This window comes from Accipiter gentilis, chromosome 1 (assembly GCF_929443795.1).
Source record: "Accipiter gentilis chromosome 1, bAccGen1.1, whole genome shotgun sequence".
Classification (NCBI taxonomy): domain Eukaryota; kingdom Metazoa; phylum Chordata; class Aves; order Accipitriformes; family Accipitridae; genus Astur; species Astur gentilis.
Window position 1 is genome coordinate 52,588,937 of NC_064880.1, and position 13,622 is coordinate 52,602,558.

The 13,622-nt window shown below is 41.5% G+C and overlaps 1 protein-coding gene across 1 annotated transcript in view; it reads left to right on the forward strand.

Annotated features, from left to right (window-relative positions):
* Positions 1 to 346: 346 nt before the first annotated feature.
* The window catches only part of EPC2 (enhancer of polycomb homolog 2), a 51,824-nt gene continuing 38,548 nt past the window's right edge, over positions 347 to 13,622 (forward strand). The window contains exon 1 of the mRNA XM_049815507.1: positions 347 to 748. Within this exon, the coding sequence (XP_049671464.1) occupies positions 596 to 748 (153 nt within the window). The 5' untranslated portion in view covers positions 347 to 595. The remainder of the gene's footprint in view (positions 749 to 13,622) is intronic.

Here is a 13,622-nt window from a genome sequence, read left to right on the forward strand (position 1 = left end):
CCGTTTTTTCCAGTCACAAGCTCCTCCCGATGACTCCGCCCGTCAGCGGCGGGCGGGGGAAACAGCGAGTTCCTTTCTCTCTCCCCCCTCACACACCCCCGCCATTTCCCCACACGTCTCGTCTCGTTTCGCCTCAGCGGGCACCGTCCCCGTCCCGTCCCGCCTCACACGGCCGCGTCCCCGCCGCCCCCCCCCCATCTCCCCCCCTCAGCCTCCCGCCTTCGGCTGCGCGCGCACCGCGGCTGCCCCCTCTCCTTCTCTCCTCCCTCCTCCCCTCTCTCCCCCCTTCTCCTCCTCCCCCCCCCCCCCCGAGCTCTCGCGTTGGCTGTCGGGATCGCTGGCCGCTTTGGTTAATGTCCGCCATGTTTGCCATGGCGCAGGGAGCGGATCGAGCGAGCCCGGCGCGGATCTAGGGCTGCGGGGCGTGAGCTGTGAGCTACGGGCGGCCCCGCGGAGAGCTGTTCCGGGGCGGCGGGACCCTCCATGGTGGTGCGGGCCGGGTGCGGGAGCGGCTGGGAGGCGGCGGCGAGGCCGCACTGAAGGCCCCCCCCCCCCCGCCCGCCCGGCCCCGGGGTGTTATTGTGAGGGGGAGACAATGAGCAAACTCTCCTTCCGAGCCCGGGCGCTAGACGCCGCCAAACCGCTGCCCATCTACCGCGGCAAGGACATGCCCGACCTCAACGACTGCGTCTCCATCAACCGGGCTGTGCCGCAGATGCCCACGGGGATGGAGAAAGAGGAGGAATCGGTAAGGGAGCCGCGCAGGGGGGGCACCATTGTTTATCAGACACCCCCCTCCCCTCACGGGAAATAGGCCATTGGCATTCACCAAGCGCACTACGCACGCTCCCCACCGCAGCGCTGCACGGTTCTTACGGGGCCCTGCGCAAAGAGCGCAGCGTAAACTGCTGTCCGACGCCGTAAGCGGGCCCTGCTCCGCCATCTTCTTTGCGTCCCGACTCGCGAGTGTTTTGATTAGTGGGGGGGGGGGGGGGTGGTAGGGGGGGGAGGCCTTTACGCTAGCGTCAGAAGGAGGAAGGCGCAAGATGCATCTCTGAATGAGCGAGCGAGCGCTGCGGCCGCAGTTGGCGTAGCGTGCCTTTGCTGCCGCCGCTTTCCCCTTGTGCGCCGGGAGCGGGGCGGACCGGCGGCGGCCCCGCGGACGGGGAACGGAGGCAAGAGGGAACGGGACGCCCTGCCTCTCGCTTCCCGCTGTGGTAGAAGGCGCTGGAGAGTGGCCCGTTCCGCTGCGCGGCCCCGAACCGGAGCAGCGTGGGTTATTTTTTTTTTCACGCCGCGCGGGCAAAGCGGGCGCTTCGGTGGGTGTAGTGACAAGCGGCCTTTCGCCTTGTCCGGCCCCCGCTGAAAGCAGAGGACCGCTGCGGGCTGCGCTTTGCGCTTGCTACAGGTTGTCCGCATGTGCGCCGGCAGGGTAGGGGCTGGAGGGGACGGCGAGCAGCTGTGGCTGGTAGAGCTCGTTCCCTGCTGCAGATGCTGTGGGAGAAATTCTCGGTAGTTGTTAACCAGCGAGCGTCCTGCTCGTACTTTTTTTCCGAGAGAGGTGTTTTGCGCTGCACGGTGCACATCGGATGTCGGACGCATCGGCTGGATGTGTTGCGTTAAGCGTTAGGCTTTCAAGCGTTTAGATGATTTCTAAATAAACCAGCAAGTGTTAAAAAATAGATACACGATGCTTGTTCTTCTTATAGTGCTGGGGGGCGGGGGGGGGGGGGGGGGGGAGGAGGCTTTTGTCCGCTTAAGTAAAGGTAAGTTTCTGGGGTTTTTGACAAGCAGTAGGACAGCACCACTTTGAAAGTCCTTGCCCACAGTTCTGGTGTCACTTGAATGTACTGGTTGGTCTTACTGATCTTTAAACATCGACTCTTGTGCTCCTTAGAGTTGTATAAGGCTTAGATACAGGCTGTCGCCTAATGTGTCTGTACTTGTATGTAGAGCCGATAGTAAATGCACCCTCAAGAATTTCTTCAATGAATCTGTGTCTCCGCCTCAGCCAAACCCCTATGCGTGTGGATTGGCTTTTCAGAGGTTACAGCTGTCAAAGGAGGCTCCATGCCTTTCTGATTGGTTTTTCTCACTTGACTGTTGATATTAAAAGGATTCCTCTGTCTTACCGTTGTGTTTTGGTGTGTTTGTTTTGTTTTGTTTTGGGTTTTTTTGTTGCTATTTTCCCCCATTGTTTTACAGTGGGTAATACACCATGATCAAAACTTCCAGTGCTTCCCAAAGAGTAAATTTCTGCTAGAATCTGCGTGTGTATTTAAAAGGAACAACAGTGTGGTACTAACAAAGCAATCTTGGAGAGTAATTTGGTTTTCTCAGTCTTTAAAGTCTATCTTGCAGCTCTCTGTTTGCATTTAATGTTTATAAAATATGGCTTTCCTTTTTTTTAATAAATGATTGTGTTATTTTGATAAATTATGTTTTAAATAAACTTGTAAATGGAAAAATGCTGTAAGAGTTCAAGCAAGCTGCTTGTGAACTGTTTAAATGATTGTGAAGATTAGACTTCAGTAAAACTGCTTTAGTGTTGTACTAAAATGTTGCTTTTCTGTAAGAATGAATTTTATTTTCTTTGTACTGAATTGTGGCTATATTTGATGTATTATGTAATAGTCTTGAAATGAAACGGTCATTGAAGCAATATATAAGCATAGTGCTAGATATATCAGCCAGACAAGATTATAAACTGTACTATTAATAGATTGTGCAGATAATTGCTGTGGAGTGACACTTTCATTCATGGGGTAGCTCTTTTTCCAGTGTTGCACAAATAATTCTTTAGTGTAAATTTTCTGTGCTAGTGGTGTGTGAGGCCCTTCTAGGAAAGGCTGTTGAGGATGACAGTAGTTAAATATTTGAGATATATTTAAACAGCTTTTATTCATAGCAAATATTGCTATGACCGATTTGATGTATTTTGAAGGGACTTTTGGGGGGAAGAAGAGATGCATATAGTCGTTTCTGACATCTCAGTTACTTGAGTGTCTCGAGGCCTTTTTTTAGCCCGGACTTTTGCCCAGGGGTGCATCTTGTGAAAGGTGTTTGAACCATCAGGGTAGCTGAGGATTTACATTTGCTGTACAAAGACGCAAAGCTCATGTTACACTGGCCCCAGTATGCTGCTTCCCTTGCTGTGCCACCCTGTGTGAAGCCTTGGTGAAATCAGAAAGGTCTTGTAGGACAGTGTATCATGGGGTCAGATACCATCTTCCAGGGCTGACTCTCACTGAAAGTAATGATGTATTTACAGATTTGCAAGATGTAAAATGGTTAAGATTGACATGTCTGTCTGACCTGTTCTTTATAACCTACTCTTGCTAGTACAGGCATATGATTTGCTTTGGTCACGATTGATATTTTGTATATACAAAATTGCAGCTTTTAGTACATATGCTTTTAATGTGTTTGTTTTGTGGTTGGTTTTGTGTTGGGTTTTTTGTTTTGTTTTTTGTTTGTTTGTTTTTTGTTTTAAACTAGTACTATTGTTTGGAACATAGAAAGGCTTAAAGTCTGGCAGGGGTGGGTCAACACACCTTAATGATTATCACTCATTTCTACTACTACTACTAAAGTTATTTGGACTGTGTATTAAAATGTCATACAGTCACTGTAGTCCCAGACTGGGCAACAATACACGCTGCCGGTCATACCACTACAAGAAAGAATACTGTCCAGTTTGTCAAACAAGCATCTTTGACTTTTCTTTTGCTTTGATCTTGGTGAATATTCTGGAACTATTTCTATTTAAGTATCTTAGAGATTTATATCCACTTGCAGCATTTTACAAGTCAGCAGCTCATTTCTCTTACTTGGAGATTACAGCTGTGAAGGAATTAAGCTTCTGGTCTGTAGCATGTTTGTTAGCAAGTGTTTATAATTTACCCTAAATTAAACCTGAGGAGGAAAATTGTGTGGGTTTGTTTTTTGTTTTTACACTCATGTGAGAGAGAGATTACTATTAAGCAAAAGCAGGAAGATTTCCTTTTGTGAGCTTCAGAAACTGAGCAGGAACATTTTGTATTGTTTTTTTCTGATGAGTAAGAGTTGTATTTCATAATGTTAATGAATTGTTTTGGCTAGAAGGGGGGAAAGTTGCAGAATAGATAAGCCCTGGTTTTGTTTCTTCTCGCATAACTATGTGTTTTTTTTATTTGAATACGTATTACTGGAGATTGCCGAGTTGCACTACTGGAGATTGCCGAGTTGCACGTTGTGGGGGAAGAATCGCGGTTAATAATGAGGCAAATTCAGGCTGAAGGCTTTTGAAAATAAATTTGAGTTGTTAGGAAGCTAAAAGCATGGTGGTAATTGATGATACCTAGATTGCCTGGTCAAAGCTGTCTGAATGTTCATCTCAAAATTCTTGTTTGAACATACATTCACTTACAGCCAAGTTTGACATCACATGACAAGGCTAAGGTTATAGAGGAAGAAGTGCATGAATAGCAAGTTAAGGATATGGTTTAACGTTATTAAAATGCTGACAGAGTACGAATGAGAAGTGACTTTCATTCTCAGTCCTTGAAGTAATCACCTTGGGATGATCTTTCACTGATCGTTAAATATAATGGTCAATTTTGAATATTTTGACAGGCTGGAAGTAGTTGACTTGAAGAAATTTTTTCTTGCTTTCTTTTCTGTTTGTACTCTCTCCATCCTTTAGTTCATTCAGTTTCTATTGTAACACTGGAAACTTGAAGTGTTCAGCATCTGGTTTTCAAGGCATCCTGGAGCTAGTGATGCTTCTAAAGCAGCAGATCCATTCTTCTTTTGAAGCAGGAAGCATTAACTTTCACAAGTCATATTTTTTTGTGTGGATATTTTTGCTGATACAGTGTAACGTAATGAATATTTTTGCTGATACAGTGAACTGGAAGAATTCGATCAGGAGGACTTCGAAATACATGCGTACACACAGAGACGTCAGTAATTTTATGGCAATTCTTACTTTCTTTTTCTAAAACTTTGTTATGACCTGGTCCTACATTCGCATTTTCTTGCACATGTTCTTATGCCTAAATGTTCTGTGGTGGGTTTTTTTGTGTGATTTCTGTTTATAAGATAAAATAGCAGTCACTTCTTAATCGTTTTCTTGGAGGGGCTTCATCCTGCATGTGTGTCGTGGTTTAACCCCAGCTAGCAACTAAGCACCATGTAGCTGCTCACTCACTTCCCTCCCCCCCCCCCCCCCAGTGGGATGGGGGAGAGAATTGGGGGAAGAATGAAGTAAAACTCGAGGACTGAGATAAGAACAGCTTGATAGAACAGAAAGCAAGAAAATAATAACAAGAATAATAACAATAATAAAATGACAATAATAAAAGGACTGGAATATACAAAACAAGTGATGCGCAGTGCAGTTGCTCACCACTCGCTGACCAATGCCCAGTTAGAATCTGAGCAGTGATCTGCACCCCCTGGCCAGCTCCTCCCAGTTTATATACTGGGCATAATGTCCCATGGTATGGAATATTCCGTTGGCAGGTTTGGGTCAGCTGCCCTGGCTGTGTCCCCTCCCAGCTTCTTGTGCCCCTCCAGCCTTCTTGCTGGCTGGGCGTCAGAAGCTGAAAAATCCTTGACTTAGTCTAAACACTGCTCAGCAACAACTGGAAACATCGGTGTGTTATCAACATTCTTCTCATACTGAATCCAAAACTTAACGCTATACCAGCTACTAGAAAGAAAATTAACTTTATCCCAGCTGAAACCAGGACAATGTGTGAGCGTAAACACATTGGTATTGGTTGGGCGCTTTGGGGGTGCTCTGCTTTTGCCCCTTTTATCTGTTGTTGAAATGGTACACATTTTACAGATGATGCTTTTTTTTTTGGTACATTGCATTAATCGATAGTGTAATTCATTTTATGTGGATATTCATGAAGTTGTTCACATATTACAGCTAATTGTCAATGTAAAGGCGAGTAGTCTGCTTTTGATACACGTTATACACACTGGAGTTGTGTTGAGTGCCCCTGTGCTGCTGGCTTGCTTTCTGCAATGAAATCAGAGTTTGGAGTTCAGTGCTCAAGTCTCCCCGCTCCGCTTCAGATACACTATCACATCTTTATTGGGAAACATAAGTCTTTCACAGCTGATTTTGTATATGGAAATGTTACAGGTATTTGCTTTCATAGCATGAATAGATTTTTTTTTTTCCTTTTAATCTAGCTTAGCAATAATTATACTGAATTACAATTGTTAACCAATAGGTGCCTTAAAACAATTAGCTTAAATTTTATGATGCTGATGGTATTTTCTTTTAGAGAGAGATGAAGTTCTGTAGATAGTTGTGCTGTCGATGTCCATGACTTGTAGAAAGGTGCTTAAATAAATGCAATTAAGTATTATACACTGTCACAGAAAGCATGAGGTTGGAAGGGACCCTGGAGGTCATCTTGGCCAACCACCCTGCTCAAGCAGGGCCACCTGGAGCCTGTTGCCCACAACCATGTCCAGATAGCTGTTGAATATCTCCAAGGTGGGAGCTATCAAATGTGTGAGGACTTACTTAAGCTGTTGATTAGAAGTACCTACCTGGTGCTGTCTGATTCACTCAGGTTTAGGTTTCAAAACATAAAAGTGCATAAATGACTTCCCATGTGGACAGAACCTATTCTAACTTGAGATTTGTATGTTGGATGTGCATTCATAACCTGTGGTTGAACCCTCAAAGTTGCTTACAAATGAGGGGCTTTGTAGAACAAAGGAGAAGCCGGGACACCAGTGTGTGAAATAGAAGGTCAACAGAGGATAACTTTAGTTCAAACCATGCAAATATTCTGTAAAACAGAAGTCCCTCAAAAACATTTTATGGAAGTTTAGTAGGAAATTTGAAAGACTGTACTTCCATGCAAAAACTAAGTGAAATTGAGACAGCAGACTTGCCTTAGGAAAGAAATGGGGTTTGTTTGATTAGAATCAACTGGCTTATGTGTTGGGGAAGTGTAATTTCCCAGTGGAAGTTTATTTCTCAGTTTGAGTTCAGCACCTGTATTTATTTATTTATTTTGGGTATGTTTGGAGACTGCTGGGATTACTGAAGTATGTTTGGTAGTAGGTAGCATAATGCTGTGCTGTAATCTTTATTCATGGAATTTTAAACTTCAGTTCTGTTTATAAGACTTCTTTCCCTGCCTTCAGGTCCTGTATTTTTCTCCCTCCCTTTGAGACCCATTGCATCATGCAGTGATGTTCCTCACAAGTGCACATTTCAGCTCCATTTCCCAGCCATTATTTCAGTTTTCAGCTGTGATCCTCTACCCTTCCTGTGCTTTTACCTGCAAAATATTTTTGTGGCTAACAAACTTCCTTTCAGTCCACCACTGGTACTTTCTAATGTCCCATTCGATAAGTGTATATCAGACTTAACACTAAGCAGGTTGGACTGTGTTAGTGTGATACTGCAGTGGGGATGAAAATAAGCTGTTGTTGAATGTGGACCTCATCTAAATGTTAGAGTAGCTGAGTGTAGTTAACTGGTGAGCTGCTAAACTGAGTAGCTTTTGTTTTGATTTGTTCTGGCTGTATTTATGTGGCTGAAGTTAAACAATACAAAGATTTGCTCTTTAGTCTCAAACTCGGGTCAGTTTATTAGGGTTTATCACATTAACACCTATCAGCTAACCTGCAACAACTGCTTGTGAGTATAGGCTTAGCCTGTGACAAATGTCAAGTAATTTATCTTGGAGTGTGCTTTTAAGATACAGCTGAGCCAGAGTAACTGGCCTGCAGCTGGTAGGGGTGTTCTGCTTTTCAGAGTACTGAGGCCCATCTGACTCGATAATGGGAGCTGAAAGCCCACCATGGAGAAGTTTAGCATCCTGTACTTTCAGGAGAAGCGGTAGGAGCACGTGGGGATAGAAGGCTTGGGAATGGAGAAGCCTGAGACTAGTATGCTTTTGGTCTCATCCTGAGGTTGGATGGGTTCAGCCATATCTTAAAACCACACTCTTAATTGAGATAAAAGTTGCCTTTTCGCTGCAGGCTAGAGTCCTATGCATAAGGTCAATTAACACCAGTGAAATCTGCCCTATCAGTGAAATCTGCCCTAACTGGTTTGGGTGCCTGAGTCCATAGTAGAGAACAATGGTATCTGCATGGACATTGAGTCACACCTCAATTCATTATGCAGGAACTTTCCCTTATAGGTAGGTTTCCTCAGGATGAGGTGTAATTCCATGAGGAAAGCTTAGGAGAACATTTTGAAATCTGCCTCTGCTCTGTCGCTGAGCTCTGGAACGTCTCAAATGTAGGTAGCAATTTTTCCTTTTCTTTCAATTTAAGAAAACCTTGGAAAGAAATACCTCGGGCAGCTTCAGCTGTGCTTTGAATTACATGATGCCGGATTTCATGTTGCTCCTGGTTGGCAAAATTGAGCATTAGTCAGCTTTGTACAATTTCTGTGTTGATTGAGATCAGTTGAGATGTTCTGTTTGAATAATTTAGATCAACAGACATTAAATCTGCTTATATTAATCTTGGTTTTAATTTTTTTCATAAGAAAGATCATTTTGATTGGTGTTAGACATTCAGAAGGTTACTTCTAATTTATTTTGCCAGCAAAGCTAATAAACTCTGCCTTGTTTATACTTACTTGAATGGTTATATGCCTTAGCATATTCATCATTCTAACTGTTCAACTTTTTAAAAGATGAATAACGCATTTAATATCTACATAAACAAAATTACGGTTAAACCTTTGGTGTCTCAAAAGCCATTGGTGGTGAAGATTAATTGTAGAACTGAAATTTCTATAACAAGTAGAGAAGAACTGAACCAGAACTGAATTACTGTGTATGAAAAGGAACAAGAAGCAGAGAAAACAGTTTTATGAAACTAAAAGTAATATCAGTATAGACTGTCATAATTTTGCATTTAATGTTGACTAGTTCTAAGTCAAAGAAATGAAGTGTTTTTAGGATATACTATTTTGAATTTTTGGTTTTAATCTGTTTTGCAAATTCCTACTTGTTAATATCTAATAATTACCCTACAGTGTAACTGGAGATGTTGGCTTAAAATACTGTACCTGTTCATGACAGAAGCGCTCTAAATATAAGGGAGCAGAAGTTTGCAGAAAAAAATCTGCAATTCTAATTGTGATTAATACATTTACATGAGTAAAATGCCTAATCCTTTAAGGTAAAAGGAGAGATGACCACACCTGATTCTCATTTTTTTTTTTTTAAAAAAAACCCTTATGTCTTCAGAAATAAGCCAAAAAGGAAATGCCTGGAGTAAGAATTTTGGACTTTATTAGGTAGAAATATGCCTTTGGTCTGTTATTATTTTAAGTGCACACTTCAGAGTGGAAAGAGTAGATGAGCTGATACCAGAGTTGTATCGTCTCAGATAAGTTACTTGGCAAAGAAGAACACCATTCCCCACCAGTAAATGTGTGAGGACAGAACTGGGTTGCTTTTGTCTAATATTTAATTCTCTGGTCTCTGAAGTTTGGTGTGCTCAACACCTCACCAATATGTCTACCTCAGTAGAATTTTTCTCTGTAAGGTGTTTTCTCATGTTTATGTCATCTTCAATCACAAGAAGTTCGGGCTTACCCAGCTTGCCTTGTGAGACTGTTCTCCAGTTCATTAGATGTCACTTTTCTGTCAGTTTTCCACATCAGTAAATTACTATCTCATCATGTCTACTGTGACACACAAAGTAGTTAATGTACGTATCAATTCTTAGCCAGCATATTTAGAAATGCTTCCTCCCCCCTTTTCCGTAGTTGTTTTCTGTTTACATTTTACTTTATAATTTGGTTTTCTTAGCTTTCTGCTGGTTTTGTGGCTGCAACTCATACTTTTTATATGTTTGACCAGTTTGAGTTGTATAACAAAAACTATTTCTACTTAAGCATCCTGGTAATGTCTGATTCCCCTGTGCTCAACTTGGGTACAAACAAAATACTGGATGTCTTGCTGTGGTATCCAATGACTAGATAAGTAAGAGAGATGCTGTTATTAAAGAAAGTTAAAAAATAGTAATATATATGTTTCTTGAGTTAAAGGTGTTTGTGTTAAAATGGAATTTTGTAGTTAATTTTTAATTATTTTAATTTCTACCAATTACTGTATGTGTACTTGTGTTTTAATTAATTTTTTTAACCTTTTTCTAAGTTGTCCTAACTTTAGAACCAATATCTGGTACCTCTTGTATTATTATAATATGATTGATTTCTGTTTGGTTCATCAGGTGTTCAGCACTCCAGGTCTTGTCACTTTGGTGAGAACATTTGTTTTAAAAACTCTGTAAAATACAAATTCTCTGGTATTAGTGTGTGTACCCCAGTTAAATAAAAATTCATAATAAGAATTTTGGATCCTACTCCTGGAAAGAAAATGTTACAAGTCAGAAGGTTAGATGCGTGGCACAGTGAGAGGGGGAGAGGAACTGTAAGCAACTTGTTCTTGAATGTAAAAGTTATACCTGAAACTTTTCAGGAAATTGCATTGCTGCCCAAACTCTTGGTAACTGAACTTCCATGCCAAGGCAATAAATTCTGCTTTGACCATAGAAATTTACTTTTAATGCCCATCTTTTGTTTAAGGAGTCATAGATGTTCACACCTCTTGATCTTTGACCAGCCTTTAAGCTTCTGATAGGCACCAGCAAGACGAGACCCCACTTAACTTGTGTGGCATGAGAGAGAACCGATGTTTTGAAAGACCAGATCCTTAATATTAAGGTAACAGTTTCTTTGCTAACAAATACCATAGAGCAAGTAGCCTCAAACATCTTAGCCACATGGGCCTCCTGAGTAGCTTCAAGTTGAGGTTTCTGTACTGGGACCAGAAACAGCATGTGTTGTTACGAAGTTGTTGGGTAATACAAATCTCTCATTGTGTGATGAAGCGAGGCGGCAGCCGCTACTGTGCTGCCTTTCGCAGGTCCTTGTGGCCTCCCAGGAGGGAGACGGGTCCCATGGGGAGCCGTTACCAGCTTCTGTTGGAGAATTTCCCTCCTGGTGACTCTTCCTCTCCTCTTCTGCAAGGAACACAGTTTTGTGACTCGTGGTCACGTGAAGGTTTTGATGTGTGGAGCCAGGAATCAAACTGAGTTCAAATTCTGTGTATAATAAAGTAATTTAATAAAGGGAAAAACTAGTTGTTGGGGAGTATCAGCCTTTTAAAATACATCGTGGTGTTAATGACATGAAAAATAGAGAGAGTATGTAAGTAGGTGTATACCTTTCCATCCTGGCTTGTCTGACTTGGGACAATCAAGTTATGCTAAGTGAAGCAGACTGTAAAGAAAATAAAAAGCAATTCCGCAGATGCAATTAGTTAACAATATTTTCTGTGTAAGGTTGCATTTGGTATGTGGTGAATGATACAAATGTATCACAAGGAGCTAGATGAAGACTACTTTCTATGTCTTTTGACTAGATGTTACAGTATTTAGAACAATTTTCTCTTAAGTTCATGCAAAGGCATCTTGGGGAAGAAAGGTCCTGCTTTTCAGGAAACACACATTTCTCATAAAGTACCATATTCAGCCTTTCCAAAAGGAATTTTTAATAATTCAATTTAATTAATTGTTATAACAATAATTCTACTTTTAATAATTCATGTACATTCACATTTTGGCAGACTAGAAATCTGTATAATTAAATGTGGCTTTAAAATATAGTGCTCTAGTTTGGTTGGGTTTTTTTGACGTTTCATAAACAGTGACAGTTTTGTGTCAATGATATGCTTATAAATAGTGAACAATCATTATAGGAATGAGAGATTGCTCATGTTCTCATACATTACTACTGTCCCACTCAGTAGGGTAATATTTGGGATGTCTCACAGTTGTTTCATGTCCATTATTACATAGGATGATTGAAATCTTATTACTTGCTGTTTCTGCATTTAACTTATTTGGAGCTTGTTTTGGTTTTTATGCTGCAAAGTTAACTAAAGAAACACAAAAATGATTGAGATATCCTCTGGTCATCTCACTTCCCCTATACCTCCATCAGTGTCTCATGGGCTAATTTCCACTCTTTTTTCATAGCTTGCCTGTAGTTGCTTTGTAGTGCTTAAATTGGCTTTAGTCAGACTGCCAGAGAGGAAATGAAGGAATTTTTGGGGGGCCTTTTTTGGTCCAAACTGTGTTGTTTTGTTTTTGTTTTTTTTTTTTTTTCATTTAGATACACAGCTCCTATGTCGACCTATCTATCTAGACAAGAAGTGTCATCCAAGGATGTTGGGCTCGGTTAGGTGTTGCTAGTGGCCCTTCTGTTCTATTGTTTCATCCTACATCAGCATTTTTGAGATAACATTCAGGTGATTTGTCTATAATCAGATGATTTGTATGTAAAGTATTCACAGAATGGTTTGTCTTTGGTTTTTAGATAGCACTAGCATAGCTTTGTGAAATTACAATTGTTAAAGAACTGGAAAAGGTAAGAAAGTGACAGAAAAGTGTTACTTTTTTTCTGTTGACATATTAGTTCACTCACTTCTGAAAGAATAGAATGACTTTAGAGTAGCTAAATAATAAAATCTTATCCATTCCAGGGACTTCTGTGAATTTTTAGGATGGGGTAGTACAATTTGATACACTAGGCCACTGCCTCCTTCAGTGAGTTATCTGTAACAGCAGGCTACCATTTGTATGGGTATTTTTGGCCTGTAGACATAATTAGGCAGTATGGAAAGCAAGCATATGGCGAGTGGTTCTTGGGATTATTTGAAAAAAAAAAAAAAAAAGGTGGAGGATATAATTGGAAAAACACGATATGGCCAAAAGTGAAACTGAGAAGTGGTTCCATGAACCCTTTCCACTTGTAAGGAGGCCCTTACACCATACCTTCTTCTGCTTCTTGTGGGTTTTCTTGAGCTTCCTTCCACTGAGTGTCAGAAACCCCTTAAGGAAACCGAGAGGAGTTTCAGTCCTATAAAGCAGCTTTGCTTTGGGTGTGTTGATTTTAACTCAATATGTGAATTTTTGTTGTTTGCCCAGGTCCCTGCATTACTTCATAACTAATACAACCTTTTAAGGGTACCATGTGGCATGAGGAAACAGTTCCGATTACTGAATAGATTAGTTCTCCATTGGATCAGTAGAAAAAATATAAGATCAGCTTTGCTAATTCACTAAAATATTTGCTTTTCAAAATAAATTGGAAATGAAGCAGTGAGTTTCTCTTAATATACTCATTGCTGTCTCAAGGCTGAAGATTGCTGTGGTGCACAGACAGGTTTCCTGCTCTATGTGTGACTCCTTATTTCAGTTAACTGTTTTCCATCCCAGGGCAGAGGGATGGGAAAGAAAGGAAAACAGGTCTGTAGGTATGTTTCCCCCCCCCCCCCCCCCCCCCCTTTTTTTTCTTTGTTTCCCCTCTTAAGCCTTTCAGCTGCATATATCTGCTTTCAGTTATGATAAGGCAAGAAGTCAATCATACTTCAGGTAATTAGTCATAATTTTGTTTATACTAAGTTGACATGTTCAGGCATCTCTTTAAAAAAAAAAGGGGGGGGGGGGGCAGCTTTGCCAGTAAGCTACTAACAGCTCAAGGAGAGGTTCATCCTGTTGGTGCTGTGGAGACAAATGAATCCTTCTTGGTAGAAAATAGCAAGCTCTTTCTGCACTAAGGAGGATAA